The sequence below is a fragment of the Notamacropus eugenii genome, chromosome 1, assembly GCF_028372415.1.
Source record: "Notamacropus eugenii isolate mMacEug1 chromosome 1, mMacEug1.pri_v2, whole genome shotgun sequence".
In the NCBI taxonomy this organism is placed as follows: Eukaryota; Metazoa; Chordata; class Mammalia; order Diprotodontia; family Macropodidae; genus Notamacropus; species Notamacropus eugenii.
Window position 1 is genome coordinate 741,828,518 of NC_092872.1, and position 22,652 is coordinate 741,851,169.

General features: G+C 37.7%; 1 protein-coding gene across 3 annotated transcripts in view; it reads left to right on the top strand.

Moving 5' to 3' along the window:
- ADAM28 (ADAM metallopeptidase domain 28) overlaps positions 1 to 22,652 on the top strand; it is a 116,941-nt gene that overhangs the window by 67,685 nt on the left and 26,604 nt on the right. For all 3 annotated transcript variants that reach the window (XM_072635878.1, XM_072636025.1, XM_072635936.1), the window contains exons 11-17: positions 1,536 to 1,666; positions 2,206 to 2,383; positions 5,788 to 5,877; positions 7,550 to 7,745; positions 17,340 to 17,442; positions 19,107 to 19,266; positions 20,364 to 20,444. In XM_072635878.1, coding sequence (XP_072491979.1) covers positions 1,536 to 1,666; positions 2,206 to 2,383; positions 5,788 to 5,877; positions 7,550 to 7,745; positions 17,340 to 17,442; positions 19,107 to 19,266; positions 20,364 to 20,444 — 939 coding nt within the window. The remainder of the gene's footprint in view (positions 1 to 1,535; positions 1,667 to 2,205; positions 2,384 to 5,787; positions 5,878 to 7,549; positions 7,746 to 17,339; positions 17,443 to 19,106; positions 19,267 to 20,363; positions 20,445 to 22,652) is intronic.

Here is a 22,652-nt window from a genome sequence, read left to right on the forward strand (position 1 = left end):
CTATATATACATATATGTGTGTACACATGCATGCACATGTATATACACACATATATATACATATATGTATGTGTATATACATGCATATATATACATAAAAACAATTTTTTTCATTTAATGTCATAGAATCATAGGAACATAGATTTAGAGTTGGATGAGATCTTCAGTGCCATTCGGTTAAGCCCTCCCATCTTACAGATGAGGAAATTGAGACAGACAAGTTAAGTGACCTGTCCATGAGCATATAGCTAGAATCCGTGGGAGAATCAAGTGAATTGTGTTTTATCATGGACACCTGAGGATAGAGAGCCTGAGAACTAAGCTTGTGAAGGTAGGGCTTTAGAGAGACAGTCAGCTGGGAGATTCATTTGATAACATTTGTTATGTGGTCAAAGTGGAAAATGAAGGAAGTTATGTAGAGAATGTAGAATTAATATCACATTTTTTGCCTTCACAGTAGATGAGAAAGAGGTAGGAATTTGGAACTCAACATTAAAAAAAGTTAGAAATATATTTTTTATTAAAAAAGAAAAGTTAAATTTAAAAAACATTTAAAAAGAAAGTTATGTAGAGAAGGCTATAACCTAATAATTTTAGGGGCACAGGGAGAAATTATATTTAATAATCCTGCCATTCAGAGTAACATTAGCAGACATGTCCAGGGCAGGGATCACAAATGGTGCTTTTGTTTCAACTCAGTATGTGAAAATCATAAGGGTTAAAAAGGAGTGAAAACAAATCCCATTGAGGAGGAGGGGAGGCAGAGTCAGTTGATAGTGTCTTTTATGTCTTTAAAAGAATATGGGGGCTGAAATGTGGCACCCTTTAAATCTCAGCACTCTGAGTCTAAAGCTCCTGTCACCCAGTCTTAGTTAAGGTCATTCTAGGTAGAGGTAGGAATGAAAGCATCCCAAATAAAACCCAAGTTATTCAAACACAGGTAAAAGCAGTTGGACCCCTGAAATGTGCCTCATACTACTCTCCTCAAAGCAACAGCAACCACAACAAATACTCATGTTTGGTGCTCTGAGGAATAGGGGAGGAACAAATTAGACCATGTTCTCTGCTTTTACTTCCTTCAACAAGGTCATAGGGCCATCGGTGTGGCCTTAGACACCATTTTGTCCAATTTTTTCACTTTCTAGACGAGGTTACCAAGTACCAGACAAGTAGTAATGAGCACATGTACAATTTAAACCCAGGTCTTCAGATTTCATAAATTCGTTGCACTGGCATACCGCCTCCAATGACATACTCATGAACCAATCATGAGGAATCCATACTACAATGTATAAATAATATAATATAATAATAATACCTAGCACATCGTATCACTTTGTGATTTCGTAGGCACTGTGCTAAGCACTAGGGATACAATACTACTCTGGGAGCTCTCAGGTTGTTCCCCAAAGACCTTGACCAAGATACCAGAAATACATTGATAACTCCATCACCTGATCCTTACTCCTCATCTGAGACAGCCTAGCTGAGGAAACAAGAGAATTAACCTGTCTTCCTGATTTCTTTGCCCCTAGGACCACAGTTTTGACCTCCTCAGGGTTGCAGGAACAATGGCCCATGAAATGGGCCATAATTTTGGAATGTACCATGACACCTACTTGTGCAAGTGTCCTTCTTCAATATGTGTGATGGATGGAGCACTCAGGTGAGACCTCCTTGGAGCATAAATTCCGCCAAACCTTGTACATCTCTCACTCAGTAGGAATAGACATGGCAGACACCAATGGCTGGTCCCATTTTTCGAAGTCTGATCAGAGTTTTTGATTCTTAAATTATGTTCTGTGGAACACTAATGTTTTCTGTGATAAGAAGTGGGGAAACGGGAGGGTGTTTCTGAGTTTTTTCTTGTTTATTTGTTTGGTGGAGGATAGTGCTGGAGTTTGAAGAATGAATAACTGAGTTTCAATTCTAGTTAGTTGCAACCTAGTTGTGGGAAATCATTTCCCCCTTTGGACCTTGGTTTCCTTACCTATAAAATGAGGGCAGTTGGACTTGATGGCCTCTAGTATCCCTTTCAGCTTTGAAGTTTCGTCCTATAATCTTGTGCTACATTCTTATGGACTGTGTGACTCTGGGCAAGACACTTTAACTCTCTGAGCCTCATTTTCCTTGTTTGTAGCGTTGCAGGGTTGGATGCATACTCAAGGGCTATATAATCCTTACTTTTATTTCTCATTCCAACAGCTATTATATACCCAAGGACTTCAGTTCCTGTAGTCGCAACAGCTTTGAAAAATTCCTGAGGATAGCATCACCAAATTGCCTGAAGAATGTCCCTTTACCTAGTGATATAATATCCACCCCAATCTGTGGGAACATGCTATTAGAATCAGGAGAGGAGTGTGACTGTGGGTCCCCAGAGGTACTAAAAAACTTTTTATTTCATGACTCAGACATCATTTCTGATTAGTAGGGTAGTGAGAAGAGTGCTGGCCCTAGAATCACGAAGACCTGAGTTCAAATGCAGCCTCAAATGCTTACTTATCTGGATGACTATTGGGCAAGTCTTTTGATCTCTCTTGGCCTCATCTGTTAGATGAAAGATGTTAGATGTTAATGGAAGATGGAAGATGTTATTAGAAAATATAAAATGTTAATGATAACATCTACTTCTGAGGACTGCTACGATGATATCTTTAAAGTACTTTTCGAACCTGAAAGATATTGTTAGCTGTGACTATTCTTTTTTCACACCATGGGAGGATGCTTGAAAATGTTGGACTCATTATCTGGGTTAGGTTGTGATTCTCTTACGATGTTTCCCCATTTGGATTTTCCTTACAAGGCTTTTGCTTTATGAAATTACGAAGGAGAAAATATTATGCAGCCCTTCTCTTCCTTTTAGGCTTCCACTCTGTCATAATATCCCCCCACTGACACATTTTTAGAGTCCTTGGTCAAATCCAATTCTTCATTGGCTCATCACAGCACCAATATCTACCTTCATTATCATTGTTGACTAAAATATCATCAGTATAAATTATAATAATGTGTATTTCAATAGAGAAGAATAAGCTTAAATCCATATCATCTCCCTCCCATTAAGCATTCAAGACTGTCACATATACACTACAATATATAATATAGCATATAACAGATGCCAGAGTCACTTAATTTTTTACAGCCTCAGTTTACCCATCTGCAAAAACTGAGATGAAAATAATAGCACCTTACCTCCAAGAGTTATGAGAATCAGTGATATAACAAATGTAAAGTGCTTTGCAAACCTTAATTCCTTATTTAAATGTTAACTATTGTTGTTATACTAGAAGATGAACTGGACCTTTGATTCTGTTCGTACCTGGAACTCTCAGTGTATAAACTTCCTTCTCCAACCCACAATTTCACACAGTCTGGGAGGAAAGATATATACTCAAGGAATAAGTGTAAGGGCACTTGCCCAGACTCACACAGATGGTTTCACAGACATAATTTGAACACAAACCTTCCATAATTCAATGATCAGTCTTCTATCAGCCAAACCACACACTGCCTCTCCACCTGCCTCCACCCCTGCCAACATAAACACATCACCAAATCATTGTGATGTCGGTGGGGCTTTATCTTCACAAAAATAAAGGAGACATAGAGACAGAGACAGAGATTGGATATGAGCTTTCTTTCATGTAGGGAACTTTAAAATCCACTCCTATCAATGTAGGGCCGCACTTTCTCTGTAGTGTATAATACCGGAGAATTTCAAAAACTCACCTGTTTGCAAATAGATCATTGCTGACATTAACCTAGCAATTGAAGATTTGCAAACAGCTTTCTATTGTTTATCTTCTATGATTTCCCCCCCAAAATGTATGTGTTCAATGTGCTTTTATTTTCCCCATTTTATTGATAAAGAAACTGAGGCTGCGGAAGGTTAAATGACTTGACCAAGGTCGCATAGCAGGTCACAGAGCCAGGTCTTCCTGGCTCTATGACTCACTATCTCTCCATTTCACTTCATAGTCACTGCAAAGAGGACACAATTGGTGGTGAGAGGCCACTACAAAAGAAAGAACAATTTCATATTTATCATATATTTCCTTCCTTTTTTTCTCCCACAAAAATGCATTAATTATGGAGGGGAAACATAAGTTTTCTGCAATGTTACCTTTAACAGTTTGGTAATTAATGTTATTCAAGTACTCTTGTCCCCTGGTTGAAATGATACTTCATAAGATTTAGAGCTGTTTAGACGAAAACCCTTATTTATTATCAATAGGTAGCACTATGGCTAGAGCAGTGAACCTGGAATAAGGAAGACTGAGTTTGTATCCAGTCTTGGACACTTACCAACTGTGTGACCCTGGACAGATTGCTCTCTGCCTCAATTCCCTCAGTTACAAAATGGGGATCATAATAACACCTATCTCTCAGGGTTATTTTAAACAATCCAGAGAGCTAATGTTTATGAAGTCCTGAGCAAACCTACATAAATGAAAGTTTTTGTTTTCCGGAAAGTCACAAAATTATTGCATCTGCTGCCTTTCTGTCTTTGCACAAGGTGATATTCATTTGGAGAGCCCTCCCCTCCTCACAGAATCCCTAGACTTCTGTAAAGCACAACTCAGGCACCTCTTTGTCCAAGAGGCTTTCCCTGATCTGTTTAGTTATTAGCATCCTTCCTCCCTCTTGAAATCCCTTCATGTTACTCCATATTTACTCATCTGTGTACATCTTATATCTCCTCCTGTGGTACAATGTAAACCCCTGGAGGGTAAGGACTGTTTCTTTTGTATATTTGTGTCTTTGTAGCCTAGCACATCATGGGACCTTAAGTTACATATTGTAGATACTTAATAAATATTGGTTGAAAGGAATTGAATAGGATTGGATAGGATTAGAGGGTTGAATAGGAACACACAGAGAGAGGGAGAAGGGACCTTAGAAATCATTGAATCCAACCTCTTCATTTTGCAGCTGAGGAAACTGAGACCCACAAAATGTTTGACCTGATTTCATTGGTAATATATAGAGGTAATTGGTAATAAATATGTCCTTGATTAATAAGCCAAAGAATGAGTCTGATTTGGGGAGAGGAGGATGGGGTAGGAGAAGAGGGTTTATTTAAATACAATTTAAATCCTGGTAATAGAAATATCTAAGCAATTGAACAGACTGTTCATGTAATTTAGTTGATTTCAATTCAACTCAACAGCAATATATTAAGAAGGTATGGAATAGAGGAGAGAGAGAGCTGGCTTGTAAGCCAGAAAACCTTGAGTTCAAGTGTAACCACGTCGGTACATACTGGTTGTGTGACTGTGGGTGAGTCATTTAACCTCTCAGCAGCTTCCTAGGCCTATTAGCTGCAGATATGATGTCAACATGCATTGATGGAGGCAGTTTCTCCATCTGAGAGTTCTCTGTATGTGCAGAATGAAAGGTCCAGTTCCTATCCTATAATATGCCAGAGTTTATAACTGATGAGGCAAATAAGAGATGGATAGCAATAAAAATAAACTGATATAAATAAATATATGTATATTTTGATAAAATAATTAAATGTAATGTCACATGTCATATCATGTCATGCCATATCAAATTTTAATTTAAACATAACATTTCAATTATATAGTTATATCAATATATCATATTACATATTAATTATATACTATATGAAATGGATACATAATAGATATAAATAAATAACTTGTTTCTGATCTCAAGGATCTCCATGCCTACCTGAGAATGAATGAGTTAATAGAGGGTTTTGATGGGATTAAAGAAAGCCCAGCCTTTGTAATGCTTTCCCTTGATGATTTTTTATAGGAATGTACCAATATTTGCTGCGATGCCACAACATGTAAAATTAAGCCAAATTTTAAGTGTGCCTTTGGAGAATGCTGTGAAAACTGCCAGGTAAGATGATGATCAATATTCCACAATAGTAAAAATAATAAGGAAACAATGCTAACAATGCTGATAATTGTGATAATGTGATGATACTGAAATCATGTTCAAAATTCTGAATTCCTTTAATCAGTTGTTGAAAACAAGAAAAACAAGAACCATTGGATTAAGGTGGTATAAGGCATCAAAGCAGCATACAGAACAAAATACATGACTCACCATCAATCACAAACATCACTACAGACACTTGAGAAACAGACATCAGCCCCAAACAAAAAGCATGCAAGCTGGATCACATGAGATACATACCCCTTGTGTATCATTTATATGCATCTTCATATAGTGAGTGACATTTATAAATTAAACCAGTGTTTCCCATAATGAGATTTAAGGAGCTTCTGTCAAGAGAGCAAACTGATACTGTAGGTACTCTGAGAAAGGGGGAAATTGGGGCTTGACAGGAAGGTGGGGCTCCTCATGCCCATGATCATTATTTCAATAGCTTCCCAAGTGGCTCACATCAAGGCATCTTATCAGCATCCTTTCAGACATAAGCACTATCCAGGGAACACAGGTGATCTCCAAAGATAAGCTGATCATATTTCCACATATTTATTCAAAGCATTCAAAGCTTGTATCACTATTAGTTGTCTAAATATTAATGGTTTGCAGTGATTCCCCTATCCCATTTAAAAGGAACTTAACCTTGTTGAATAAGAATGCTTCTTGTCTGAATCAAGTACTAAATGTGAACCAGGTTTGTTCTTGGAAGATGAGGGACTTGGTCACAAATCATGGAATTCATACAAAAATGGTGAGACATCCCTGAGCTGTGGAGATTTAGAGGGGCTGAGAGTGGAGGGAAAGGAACTGAGCTTGAAAGAACAGGCAGCTCAGGGTCAAACAATGAAAGGAGGACAAGAGGCCAGGACTGTTGTTGTGCAGTTTGTCCTTCCTTTTCTAAATGGACAAAGAACACTCCAGGTGTGGATCCATAGGAATCTATCATGGAGGCCACTGGGCTAACAAACCTCTCCAAGCAGAGGGCTTGGACTGATGCCATTAGCTCTGTATGTCTACTCGAGGACTAAAGAAAATTATAAGAAAAGATCTGTTTTTGCCTCTATCCACGCACCTAGTACTTCGACAATTTATTTATTTATTTTTAAAGAGTGTTAGCACAGTGAAGACAATGCAGGACCTGGAGTCATGAAGACCTGAGTTTGAATCCAGCCTCAGGTACTTACTAGCTGTGTGACCTTGGGCAAGTCACTTAAGCACCATCTGCTTCAGCTTCCTCATCTATAAAATGGGGATGATAATAATAGCACCTACCTGGAAAAGTTGTTATGAAGATCACATGAGATAATATGTGCCTCATTTTTCTCATCCTTTCTTCTTTCCTTCCTTCCTTCCTTCCTTTACAAAGTTTATATGCTCATAGATTTAGAACTGGAAGGGACCACAGAAGCCCATTCCTCCTCACTTCGCATGTAAGGATTGTGGGTCCCAGAAAATTAAAATGATTTGTACAAAAAGCCAAAAATGGCAGAATCAGAATATGAACTCAGGTGTTCTGGCTCCAGAACTCTTGACATTTCACCATGCTGACTGCTGCCTGAGGTCAGGGTCAGAAACAGAGACAACTTTCTCTTATTCATTTTTTCTCCTTTTCATCTAGATCAAAAAGGCTGGGACCCTGTGCAGGCCAAAAAAAGATGAATGTGACCTGCCAGAAATGTGTGATGGCAAGTCTGGGAGCTGTCCCAAGGACCGATTCCGAGTCAATGGATTTCCCTGCCAAAATGGGAAAGGTTATTGCTTGATGGGACAGTGCCCAATGCTGCAGGACCAGTGTGTCAGTCTTTGGGGGGAAGGTAAGAGCTGAAGAGACATTTAGGGTTTTAACCTCTGAAGGCAAGGATGATTTTCATTCTGTCTTTATACACTCAGTGCTTATAGGGCACACAATGCATAGCACACTGATAAGCAGCTAGGTGGGGCATTGGAGAGAATATTAGACCTGGAGTCTAATGAAGAAAATCTGAGTTCAAAGCTTGTCTCAGACACTAACTAGATAGGTGTTTGATCTTAGGCAAGTCACCTGAAATCTCTCTGCCTCTATTTCCTCATCTAAAAGATGGTGATGATTCTAGTGCCTCCTTTATGGCATTGTTGCAAAGGATTACTTGAGATAATATATTTATATATAAAGTTCTTATCAAACCTTAATAGTACTAACTACTCTTATTATGGATATGTTTATTGATTTATTAGAGAGGGAAGGAACAAATATTTGCTAAGTGACTTATGCCAACCATTGTCAGTACGAGTCAGACATGACTGAAACAACTGAGCAAAAACTGTGCTAAGCACTTTTACAAATATTACCTAATTTGATACTCACAAAAGACCTGGGGGGTAGTTACTATTATTTGTATTCCCATTTTAGGACTGAGGAAACTGAGGCACAGAGCATTTAAGCAACTTGCTTAGAATCACACCTCTATTAAGTGTGGGAGTTCCGATGCGAACTCCCAGGCCCACTGCTCTGTGCACTATGGTGACACCTAGTGATCCATTGCCTCATGGTTCACAGTCATTGATAATGTTGAAGATTTTATCACACATCTATTTTGCTACTATTGTATCTAAAGTTTGCTTTCCTGCTCAAAAACTGCTTATCTGATGCCATAATCATCTGAAGAAAGGGATAATTGATCAGGAAGAACTTTGGGTCAATTTGATCCAGTGGCTAGAACAGAGGATTTGGATTTAAATCCTGCTACTAGCTCTCTTAACCTCCCTCAGCCTCAGTTTCTTTACATGTGAAATGGGGATTTCTGGTACTGGGAGCCAAGATGGCAGAGTGATCGATAACTGTTATCTCCCTCCCCTTGTTGACCTTGAAGAGCCCAGAGAATATCTCCCTGGAAAAAAATCCTGGAACAGTGGGAGCAGCAGAAGGGATAAACAGTCTATTAATGAGGCTAGGAAAATTGCTAAGGAGGGTCCCTCTTGCTGTGGTTGAAGGGGACCTGTTCAGGACCAGAGTTGTCCCAGACAGTCCCACCTCAGCAAACCAGGAGAAGATCCTGAGCCCCAGTGGGAGGAAGCCCACAACAGGCAACACAAGGACCCCAGGTGTGCTTCAGCACCCCAGGGGAATCTGAAAGAGACACTAGTGCAACCACAGAGCTTGCCTATGCTCTAGCTCAGCAGAGGAGACCTCCTGTGGCCAGACCACCCCTCCTCCACAGTTAACAAGCTAGCTCCGGGGTAACGCCAGGAAAACCCAAAATAACCTCACCTGGTCTCTGCTTTCCAACACCAGCCAGGTCAGCACCAGGTAAGCTGCAGCATTTTAGCTTCTAGCTGAAAGAACTAGAGGCCACAGCACACAAAGCCTCAAGTTGTAGGCACAAGAACTGTGGGACAGAGCCCCTTGTACCCCAGATGCAGAGAGCTACTTTAAAAGCCATGAAAAAAATGTGATTATCATAAGTCAGCAGCAAAGCAGAAAAGACCATAAAATCTTTCTGTGGGGACAGGGTCCAAAACACACATACCAAAGAGGTCAGCATTGAGACTGTACTTCCCTCTGAAACTTCAGAAGGTCATATGAACTGGTCTGAAGCACAAAGAGCATTCTGGAAAGAGCTAAGGAAGGATTTTAAAAGCCAAATTAGAGAAATAGAAGAAAAACTGACCAATTTTAAAAATATGATAAAAGAAATCACAGAAGAATTTAAAAGGAAAACTGGACAAATGGAAAAGGAAGTACAAATCCTAACTGGAGAAAATAACTCCTTAAAAGGAACGACTGGACCCATGGAAAAGGAGATGCAAAAGTTAACTGAAGAAAACAATTTGATAAAAATTAGAATCAGGCAAGTAGAAGCTAATGACTCTATGAGACATTAAGAAGCAGTCAAACAGAGACTAAACAATGAAAAGATAGAAGAAAGCATAAAATATCTAATTGAAAAAACAACTGACCTGGAAAATAGATCCAGGAGAGAAAATCTAAGGATTATTGGTCTACCAGAAAGCCATGATGAAAAAAAGAGCCTGGACAATATCATCCAAGAAATCATCAAGGAAAATTGACCAGAAATCCTAGATCCAGAGGGCAAAATTGTCATCGAAAGAATCCGCCATTCCCTTCCTGAAAGGGATCCCAAACTAAAAACACTAATGAATATCCTTGCCAAATTCCAGAACTATCAAGTGAAGGAGAAAATACTGCAGGCAGCCAGAAAGAAGCCATTCAAATATTGAGGAGCTACAATCAGTATCATACAGGACCTTGCAGCTTCTACATTAAAAGGTCGAAGGAATTGGAATATGATATTCTGTAAGACAAAAGAGGTGGGACTACAACCAAGGATTAATTACCCAGAAAAGTTGAGTGTAATATTTCAGGCAAGGAGATGGACATTCAATAAAATAAGGGATTTCCAGAGCTTCCTAATGAAAAGGTCAGAACTCAATAGAAAATTCAATCTTCAAACTCAGGTCTCAAGAGAGGCATAAAAAGGTAAACAGGGGGGAAAAAAACCTTATTACTCAATATGGGCAAACTGTTTATATCTCTATAAGGAAAGATGATACTTGTTAATCTTGAGAATTGTATATTTATTATGATATATAAAAGGGATATACAAAGATAGAGGGAGTGGTATAAAGTAAATGATGTTATGATAAAAATATGATTTAAGAATGCAAAGAGATTGTAATCAGAGATGTGAAAAGGAAGAGTAAGAAAAAAGTAAATCACATTACAGAAAGAGGCACAAAAATGCATTACAGTAGAAGGAAAGAAGGGAGAGAGATGAGTATTGTTTGAGAGGGACTCTCATGTGATTGGATTCGAGAAAGGAACAAAGAACACAGTTAAGTATAGAAATTTAACTAGCTCTACAGGCAGTAGGAGGGGAAAGGGGAAAGAAAAGAGAAGGGAGGCTAAAAGGGAGGGAAGAAGTAGTAATGGAAAAGGGGAGTAAAAGGGAGGGAAGACTGAGGGAGGCTGTGGTCAAGAATTAAAACTCTATTGTGGAGGGGAAGGGAGAAGGGAGAACTAAAAGCATAAACAGGAAGGAAAGCGGATGGAGGGAAAGACACAGATAGTAATCATTACTATGAATGTCCATGGGATGAACTCTCCCATAAAACAGAGACGGATAGCAGAATGGACTAAAAACCATAAACCAATAATATGTTGTTTACAAGAAACACTTGTGAAATGGAGGCATACACACAGGGTTAAGATAAAAGGTTGGAGCAGAATATATTGCGCTTCAGCTGATGTAAAAAAAGCAAGGGTAGCAATTCTAATCTCAGACAAAGCAAAAGCAGAAAAAGATCTAATCAAAAGAGATAAGGAAGGAAACTATATCCTGCTAAAAGGCAACATAGAAAATGAAGCAATTTCATTACTAAACATATATACTTCAAGTGGTATAGCATCCACATCCTTAGAGGACAAGGTAAGGGAGTTACAGGAAGAAATAGACAGCAAAACTATGCTAATGGGATTCTAACCTCCAAATACACAAGAAAGAAGTTAAGAAGTTGAGGAGGTGAATAAAACTCTGGATAAGGTAGATATGATAGATCTCTGGACAGAATTGAATGGAGATAGAAAGGAATATACTTTTTACTCAGTGGTACATGGGATATATACAAAAACTGATGATGTACCAGGCCATAAAACCTTGCAATCCAGTGCAGAAAGGCAGAGACAGTGAATGCATCCTTCTCAGATCATAATGCAATAAAAATTATGTGATCAATGGCCACGGAATTATATGCCAAAAAGTAATTGGCAACTAGGCAATCTAACCCTAAAGAATGAGCAGGTTAAGCAACAAATCATAGAAACAATCAACAACTTAATTCAAGAGGATGACAATAATGAGACAACCTACCACATCTTATGGGATACTGCAAAAGCAATTCTTAGGAAAAGTTTTATATCTTTGAATGCCTACATAAATAAAATATGGAGATCAATGAATTAGGCATGCAGCTGAAAAAAGCTAGAAAAAGAACAAATTGAAAATCCTCAAGTAAATACAAAATTAGAAATACTGAAAACCAAAAGAGAGATTAATAAAATTGAAGTTCAGAAAACTCTTGAACTAATAAATAAAACTGAAAGTTGATTTTATGAAGAAACCAATGAAATTGTTAAACCTTTGGTCAATCTGACTAAAAAAAAAGAAAGAAAAAACTCAAATTACCAATATCAAAAATGAAAAGGGTGACTAACCTCCAACGAATAGGAAATTAAAACAATAATTAGTAATTACTTTGTCCAACTGTATACCCATAAATTTGACAATCTAAATGAGATAGATGATTATTTTAAAAAATATAAATTGCCCAGATTAACAGAAGAAGAAGTTGAATACTTAAATAGCCCCACGTCAGAAAAGGAAATTGAACAAACCATCAATGAACTCATTAGGAAAAAATCTCCAGGGCCAGATGGATTTACAAGTGAAGTCTGTCAAACATTTAAAGACCAGTTAATTCCAATAATATATAGACTATTTGGCAAATTGCCAAAGAAGGAGTCCTATAAAATTCTTTTTATTATTCAAATATGGTTCTGATGCCTAAACCAGGAAAAGTCAAAACAGTGAAAGAAAATTATAGAACAATTTCTCTAATGAATATAGAGGCAAAAATTTTAAAGAAGATATTAGCAAATAGAATACAGCAATTTATCACGAGAATAATACATTCTGATCAGGTAGGATTTATACCAGGAATGCAGGGCTGGTTCAATACTAGAAAAAAACTATAAGCATTATTGATCATATCAACAACAAAACTAACAGAAACAACATGATGATCTCAATAGATGCATAAAAAGCTTTTGACAAAATACAACTTCCATTCCTATTGAAAACACTGGAAAGCACAGGAATAAATGGAATTTTCCATAAAATAATAAGCAATATCTACCTAAAACCATCAGTAAGCAGTATATGCAATGGGGACAAGCTAGACACATTTCCAATAAGGTCAGGCATGAAACGTGGATGTTCATTATCACCACTGCTTTTTAGTAATATATAGAAATACAGATGATTTATCCGGGTTTGTTTTGTAACCTGCAACTTTGCCAAAGTTATTTATTATTTCAAGTAGTTTTTTACTTGATTCTCTGGGAAGTATATCATCATATCATTGGCAAAAAGTGATAACTTAATTTCTTCTTTGTCTATTTTAATTACTTCAATTTCTTTTTCTTCTTTTATTGCTACAGCTAGCATTTCTAATATCATATTGAATAACTCCAACAGCAAGAAATAGAAAGAGAAATCCTGTTTAAAGCTATGTTAGACACTATAAAATAGGGAATCTACCTGCCAAAACAAATCCAGGGACTATATGAAAACAACTACAAAACACTTTTCACACAAAAAAAGTCAGATCTAAATAAGTGGCAAAACTTCATTTGGTCTGCCGAACTAATAATAATAAAAATGTCAATCCTGCCTAAATTAATTTACTTATGCAGTGCCGCATCAATTAAGCTACCAGATAATTATTTTCTAGAGCTAGAAAAAATAATAACAAAATTCAACTGGAAGAACAAAAGGTCCAGACTATCAAAGGAACTAATGAAAAGAAATACTAGGGAAGGTGGCCTAGTTCTACCAGATCTCAAATTGTATTATAAAACAACAATCATCAAAACTTCTTAGTACTGGCTGAGAAGCAGAGGGTGAGACCAGTGGAATAGGTTAGGTCCTCAAGAAACAGTAGTTAATGAATATAGCAATTTACTGTTTCATAAACCCAAAGACCCCAGTTTCTGTAATAAGAACTTACTGTTTGACAAAAATTTCTGGGAAAACTGAATAACAGTGTGGCTGAAACCGGGCATAAACCAATGCCTGACACCATACACAAGAATAAAGTCCAGATGGATACATGATCTAGGTATAACAATTGATAGATATTATAAACAAATTAGGGGAGCAAGGAATAATGTATTTGTCAGATTTATGGAGAATGGAGAAATTTATGACTCAACAAGAGATAGAGAACAGAGAACATTATGAAATGCAAAATGTATAATTTTGATTACATTAAATTGAAAATTTTTGCACAAACAAACCCCATGCAACTATGATTAGGAAGGAAGCAGAAAGCTAGGAAAGATTTTTTGCAACTGGTGTCTGTGATAAAAACCTCATTTCTAACATATATAGAGAACTGAGTCAAATGTACAAGAATACAAATCATTCTCCAATTGATAAATGGTTAAAGGACATGAACAGAGGATTTTCAGAGGAAGAAATTAAAGCTATCTCTAATCATTTGAAAAAATGCTCTAAATCTCTATTGATTAGAGAGATTCAGATCAAAACAACTCTGAGATACCACATAACACCTTTCAGATTGGCTAAAATGACAAAACAGGAAGATCATAAATGCTGGAGAAATGTGAGAGAGCTAGAACACTAATTCATTGCTGGTGGAGCTGTGAGCTGATCCGACCATTCTGGAGAACAATTTGGAACTATTCCCAAAGGACTACAAAAATGCACATACCTTTTGACTCAGCAATATTGCTTCTGGGACTCTGTACCAAAGAGATCATAGAAATGGAAAAGTGTCCCACACGTGCAAAAATATTTATACCAACTCTCCTTGTGGCGGCCAAAACTGGAAATCAAGGGGATACCCATCAATTGGGAAATGGCTGAACAAGTTGTGTTATATGAATATAATGGAATACTATTGTGCTGTGGGAAATGATGAACAGGAAGACTTCAGAGAAGCCTGAAAAGACTTATATGAACTGATGCTAAGTGAAAGGAGCAGAACCAGGAGAACTTTGTACACAGCAACAACCACAGTGTGCGAGGAATTTTTCTGAGGTCCATTTTATTGAAATGCATGGACTTAAAAACTTTCCAATGGACTTTTGAGGCAAAATACCTTTCGTATCCAGAGAAAGAATTATGGAATTGGATTGTGGATTGAAACAGACCATTTTCTTTTGTATTATGTTTTGTTTTGTTCCCTTTTATGGTTTCTCCCACACATTTTAATTTTTCTATGCAGCATGTATTTAATAGGAATGTGCATGTAGGACCTATATAAGATTATATACCATCTCAGGGAGGGCGTGGAGAGGAGGGGAAAATAATCTAAGATATATGGAAGTTATTGTAGAACACTGAAAACAAAACAATTTAATTTAAAAAAAGAAAATTTAAAAATAAAAACAAAAAAATCATGTGAAATGGGAATAATAGTAGCACCTGCTACATACTTTTATTGGGATGCCCAAAGGAGGTAATCTGTGTAAGCCATTTTAGAATTCTTTCTTCATTTCAATTAATATGAATTTACAAATGGGCCAGTTGTTTTCATATAGTCTATTGACAGGTTGACTCTAGCCTTCTTAAATGTTTTCCAGGCTACAGTTGAGTGGACTTAAGATCACAGATTTCTTACCAGGAAAGACCTTATAAACTACATGGAACAACCCCCTCCTTTTTATGACTAAGAAATTAAGGCTGAGACAGATTAAACAAGTAGGCTAAGGTCAAAGGTCTGTTCTTCCCAGGTAAGCTGAACCCAGTTCCACCCATAGCCAAAATAAGCAGTCTAGGATACTGTCTGCCCCCCCTCCCACTTCTTTGAGACTATTCTGTGGGCTTCTAGTAGTAACTGACCAATTCCATCTCTCAGAGTCTATTTCTACAGTTATATAAAAAGTGAAGACTCTAGGCAGAAATATTTAAATACTCAACATTACACTAAAAGACTATCTTGATGAATTATTTTAAATTCATATATTGGTAAAATACTGACACAGACTATAGGTTGTGCCCCAGTGACTGACCCAGCTTATTCTTGGAGTTTTTTTTAATACTTCTCTCCATCCTGGTTGTGTAAGTTATTATTTGCATTTAGTACAACATAAATCATGGCTAGAGAGTTGACCTGAAAGCCAGGAAAACCAGGCTTCATGTCCTACTTCCATTATCCATTGGGTATATGTCAAGTCATGGAATGATAATCAGAAGCAGAGAAGGTGCTGACCTGCAATTGTAGAGTGAGTTTCCACAAGTGAAAGTTCCCCATACCAATAGAATTAAAAATCTAGTCCCCACGACCCTTCTTAGTAAAACATCTACTACACAAACACTCACACACATACACATGTATGTATATATATATGCATATCTATGTATGTGGGTGTACATATACATACATTTTTATTTATATACACATACATGCATATATGCACATACAGATGTATGTATATGCATGTGTATGTATCCATATGTCTGTACGTATCACCCCTCTAGGACTCCTTTTTCTTCTCTCATAGGTACATTAGGTTCCCAGAAAGTGGGTAACTATTCCTCTGCACAGAAAGGAGTTGAAATTTATACTGTTTACGAGCCCCCAACCAATTTGTTCCCTAATAGTGGTCAGACAGTTGATATCAATTAGCTTTTACAAAGAGACATTTATTGAGAAGGTATAGTAAGGACAGATGCTCACAAAACATCCCTTATGCCTCTGCATACTCCCTGCTCTGCACACACTTGTTCTCTGAGAAAAGAGGACTCAAGCAAGGAGAAGACATGCTAAAGCAGTGACTCACAGCTTCTGTTTTAAGAGAGTCATTATCTCTCTTTGCAAAATCCTCATGAAATGAAAATGAAATTCCCCTCCAATAGAATACCTTGTTAGCTCTGAGTGTGAGTGCCATCACAGACTTCTGGGGCTACTTGTTCTTGCTGTGTATACTCTGGGAATGCTACCACCATTGGCAATGTGAAATTCCAATCTTTTGATTTTTGAGAAGGCAGTCTACAATGAATAAGCATATACTTGTTAATATATTCCTGGCACTATGCTAAGTACCAGGGATACTAATCAAGGGGGAAAAATAAATCCCAAATCTCATGTTCCTTACTCTCTAGGAATTCACATTCTAAGGAGAGTGATGATATGTAAATAGTGCACATACTGGTGTTTTCTCCCTGCCCCCAATCATAGTAGAGATGGGGAGAACCCATCAATTCCCCTCTGCTCTCACCATCCTTTGGGTCCAGACACAAGCGGCGCCTCCTCAAAGCCCTCTTGAAACTTGTCTAGCTCTTGCTTGAGTGCTCCTATACTTATGTACACAGGCCAAGAAATAAAATTAATTCTTTCTGAAAACCCCAATACATTTCCTGAATAGTGTAACTTGGTCTAACCCAAAGGTTTAAAACATTCATTACCCTCAGAATGAGTAAGGCTTTGCTTATGTCTTTATCTGATTGATTTCATGAATCAAGCAAAGATGTGGTTTTTATCTGCAAAGCATTAGGGCTAGAACACCTTGGAAGCTACATTACTTGACCTATATGTATAATATAAACATGTGTTTGTAAACATTTTTTTCTCCACACTTGTTTCACGATCCTGTGTGATGCCAGGAGCTCAAGCTGCTGAAAAGTCATGCTTCGACATGAACAAAGCTGGTTCAATTTATGGCTATTGCCGAAAGGTGGATAACAAGTACATTCCTTGTAAAGCGGGGTAAGGACTTTGACTTTTTCTATGTGCGGGTTCCAAGGACAAAGTTGTGGTTGCATGACAAAATAACTCTGGTTACTTGGAGAGAATACACTTGGAAATCAGTCATACAAATAGTATTGAGAGGAGGCAGGTGGAGAACAAGGTTAGACAACATCACTTTCCTCTGTCCTATACCTACATCTTCCATCCTTTGAATTATGAGAGTATCCTATTTTCCATATCTTAACTGAGAGAAACTGAGTTACAATCCTGCCTCTGATGACAGTTGTCCATGTGTCCTTAAGCAAGTTACTTAACCCGTGCTGACCATTTCCTCAAGTTGATTTGTATTTGAAGCAACACTAACAGGGGGCTGGTAGAGGTCTTTTGCAAAATCTGGGAATTAGCTGAATGTTAAAGGAAGCTAGGGAGGCAGATGGGGAGAAAGGAGAAAGGTTCAGGCATGGGGTACAATCACTGCAAAGGCAAAGAGGTGGAAGATGGCATATTATATGTGATAAAAAACAATTTGGGAAGCATGACTGAACCAATGAGTATTTGGATGGGGATTAGATATAAGAAGATTGAAAAGGTAGGAAGGGGATAGATTGCGAAAAGTTTTAAATGCCAAACAAAGAAGCTTAAATTTCATATTGAAGATAATGGGGAATCAAGTAGAGAGATGACATGATCAGACCTGCTCTTTAGGAGGATCACTTTTACAGCTGAGTAGGAGGTGGATTGGAGTGGGGAGAAAATTGAGGAAGAGAGCACAATTAGAAGGCTATTTTAATAGCGGAAATGAGAGATAATGAGGATCCCAACTTAGGATGTATTTGTGTGTTTAAAGAGGAGGAGATATATCACAGACATTTTGTGGCAAAAGAAAGTAGAAGATGTAGCAACTGACTGGATAGAAGGGGTAACTGAGAAGGAAGAAAAGGAGATGCCACCAAGATTGTGAACATCAATCAACCAGTCAACAGATATTTACTAAGCCACAATTGATCCTGGTTTTATCCTTTCACAGAGGTTGGGAGGTGAGAGGGATGGAATTAGACTAGAACTCAAAAGATCAATCAATAAATATTGATTTCATCCATTCAGGGAAGGGCAGGGGGGAGAACAGAATTGGACTGGAACTCAGAGAAAGAGATTGACAACTTTGGTCATGTATGTTCTTTAGCACAGAGACACTGTATGCATGACCCAAAAGGAGGAGAGCCAGAGTACATACAGCCTCATCTCCATGGGAAGTGCCTGCTACCCATTCATTCATTCATTCCATGTGAACTTAACAAGCACTTCCTATATACAAAATATTAAGGATTTAAAGGTAAAACAAAGAATAACTCCTTCTCCAAAGGAGTTTGCATTTTTCTGATTATTCAGCTTGGGTCAAATAGCTCTGTAGAATAGTAGCATTGAACTCAAACACATTAGAACTAAGCTAAACTATTCATAAGGATCCCTGAGGGCTGAATGTTGCTTTAGAAAACCACAAATTAGCATTACCTATGGTTTATTGCATTTTGTTTATTTTATTAGCTAGTTTTAAATTACCTTTTAATCTGGTTGGCCACAATGAGGTGTATTGAGGTAGTATAGCCAATGTGTTTAATACTTCACCTTTAGATTATCACCTTCATTCCCCTATTGTTAAAACTTTCTTGTCTTTCCCCCAGGAGTTCTATGTGTGGCAAATTATACTGTTATGGAGGATCAGATGTTTTGCCCTGGAAGGGAAGAATCATGTCTTTCCAGACCTGCAAAGCATTCTCATCAGATGACAGCAACCAAGAGGTTTCTATGGTGGCTAATGGAACCAAATGTGGAAACGAAAGTGTATGTTGACATTGGTCTTTACTCCAGGGAATCTTTAATTCCTAGTTACTGGTTTTATATCCACAGGCAGGGTGGCTTGTTCAAGAGGGATAATGTTTACATGCATGTATGTGTATGGGGGTCCAAATTTTATGATAATACTGTTAGATGAGCCAGTTTGGCATAATGGATGGAGAGCCAACCTTGGAACTGACCACCTGGCTGTATGGTCTGACTTTATCATATACTATCTGAGTTACCCTAAGTAGATTACTCATCCTCTGACTTCTCCAGTCTAGATGACTCTAAAAGGTTATAACTTGCAGAGAAGATGCCTGCTTGTATTGGTAAAGACTTTTTCTTCTTCCTGGAGTTCTCTATATGACTTAACTCTCATGTCTAATCTCTACTGTCTTATTTTCCCTAGATAAGAACAGGAAGCCTAGATAGTATAGTAAGTCTCCCTAAGCTTTCCAAAGTAATGAATCCCTAGGGCAAAAGGAGGCAAGGGCTGGCCTTGCCTTGGCCAAGTCACTTCTCTTCCCTTGGTTTCAATTATCTCATGTTTAATATTTGAAGGACGGGGTAGAGCATTGCTAAAATCCCTTTCACCTTTGTGAACCTATGAATCCAACTCCTACTTCTTTTCTTGGAGACAGCCAGCATGGCATAGTAGATAGAATTCTGGACTTGGAGTGAGGACTTAGGGTTCACATTCCACCTTAGACATTTTAAAAAAGCTGTATGACCTTGGGAGTGTCACTTACATGCTCTTGTAATCTATTGCTTTACCTATACAATTAGGGAGCTGGACTGGGTGACCACTAAAGGTCTCTGGCTCTAATTTGTTTTCCTGTGTGATACCCCAAACCCAGCCAATCAATCTTTAATCAACCTAGAATCAGGAAGACATGAGTTCAAATATGACTTCAGAGACTTAAAAGCTATGAAAAGTGATCCAAGACCAGTAAATTAACCTCTTTCTGCCTCAGTTTCTCCATACTGAAAGTTGTGATTCTTTTAGAAAACAATTTTTTCAGGGATGTTGAACAGAGTTGAAACCAGGGAAAAAGTAATGTTCTATGACTATTTTGTTTTCTTTTTTCCTGCCTCTCCAGGTATGCATCAATGGAGATTGTGTAGACATTGAGAGTGCCTACAAGTCATCCAATTGTTCCTTAAAGTGCCAAGGACATGCAGTAAGATCAAATTATTGATTCTTAAAGCTCCCTGAATTCAGAACAATTTTAAGTCAACTGTAAAATTCAACAAATATTTTGAGCATTGTGTAAACACAGGGGAAAATACACGGTATGAATACACAGTCTAAAAAAGATATGCTCCTTGCCCTTGGGGAACTTATATTTTACAAAGATGTAGGATAGTGGTGGAATAAGACAGGAATGCATATGATTGAAATAGACAAGATTTCATGAAAAGAAGATTAGAGAGGGGGAAACTGTAGGCTCCTGGGAAGATCATTGATCATGGGGGAGTCAGGGAAAGTTTCCCTAAGGAGGCAGCATTAGAGTTTGTCCTTAATAGATAGGTAGAAATTCAGGAATTGAAAAGGATGCAGAAGGATGTCATGGGACGATGACTGAGTACAAAAGGTAAAGTTTCTCAATCGTCATTTTGCTTCTTTTTCCTTTGTCAAATAGAGTGAATGGCTTTTGAATTGGAAAGGGTAGAATCAAAATGACTCTTGGGAAATTAGTATGAAAAGAGTGTTGGTTCTCGAGAGTCATGAGTTGAAATTCCACCCCTAATGATTACTACTTTATAACTTAGGACTAATCATTCATCCTCTCTGGACCTCAGTTTCCTTATTTGTAAAATGAGTTGACCCAGATGGATAAGGAGGACCTTTGAAGCCCAAGACCTGGGACCCTGTGAGTTGAGAGTGAAAATAAATAAGGGAATAGTAATAAAGAACATATGTCACCTGGCTAAAATGAATTATGTGCTTGGGTTATCAAAATAGTAATAACAATAGTTATGATTACTATAGAAATGTAAGGTTTTCATAGCACTTTAAATTCTTTTTTCATTCAGTCCTTACCACAATCCTGTGAGGTCTGTTGTACAATTAGATTCATTTTGCATATGAGAAAACAACCTGAGAGAGATTAAGTGATAGTCCCAGGATCACAAATCTAGTAAGCACGTGAGGCAGGATTTGAACCCAGATCTTCTAGATTTTTCTATACTAGTTTTCTAGGTTTTTCTATACTAGTTTTCCAGAATATGGAATTTAATAGGGATATATATATATATACATATATATATATATATAAATTCTCATATCCATTTTAAAATGATGGATGCCTAAGTATAGCTGTGCAATCTTCTTTTTGTATGAAATAGATCTAGGGATTCTAATGAATTGCCATGTTAGTAGGAATCCATAATATGGATTCCTACTATGAGAGATGGGAAACAAGGAATGAATGCAATTTGAGGCTGTATTTAGAAGGTTATAATGATGAGGAAGGAGGAGATAATATCATTGTCCTCCACCCTGATAATGACACATCTGGGAAAGTGGATTCAGTATTTGGTAGCACATTTTAGGAAGGACATTGATGAGTTGGAAAGTATCTAAAGGAGGATAATCAGAATGGTGAAGGATCATGAGATCAAAGAACCTGCTATGGTTAATCTGGAGAAGAGAAGAAAGGGGGAAGATCCTGGTCTAAGTAGTTAAACTGCTGTTATGTAAAAGATGGGTTAAATTTCTTTCTGCTTGGCCTCAAAGGGCAGAACTTGGGGCAGTTGGGTGTAAGAAGAATTCAAAAGAGGCAAAAGAAAAATGATGTTAGGAAGAGCTTCTGACAATGAAAGTTTTCCAAAAATGTGGTGAGGTGAGTCAGGAGAAACTGGATTCCCTCTTGTTTCAGATTTTCAAGCAAAGGCTGAATGAATGGTGATCTTGTGTGATCGAGAGGCCTGGATTAGATGACCTTTGAGGTCCTTTCTGACTCTGCAGTTATATGATTACATTGGAGTAATATGAGTCTGCAAAATGAGAGTGGTGCTAGATTAGAGAGGGCCTTGAGAATGACTTGAATGTTATCCAGTAGATAATTACATCCAATTTAATTAAGTCAATGTTCATTAAGTATCTTCTACATATGATATCCTCTGCTAGGCCCTGAGCATAAAAAGAAATAATGAAAATCAGCCTTCCCTTCATGTAGCTTACATTCTGGTGGAGGTGAGGAGGGGTAGCTACTAAAGATTTTTTTAATCTGATGGAGAAATAATGTCATGATTGACGTGGTAGGATGTGAAAATTGGATTGGAGGCAGTAGAGGATGGTGGCAGGAAGACCATCTAGGAGGATATTACATTAGTACTGGACAGCAGCAGTAGAAAGGGTTCCAAGTAGGGGGTGGACACAAAGG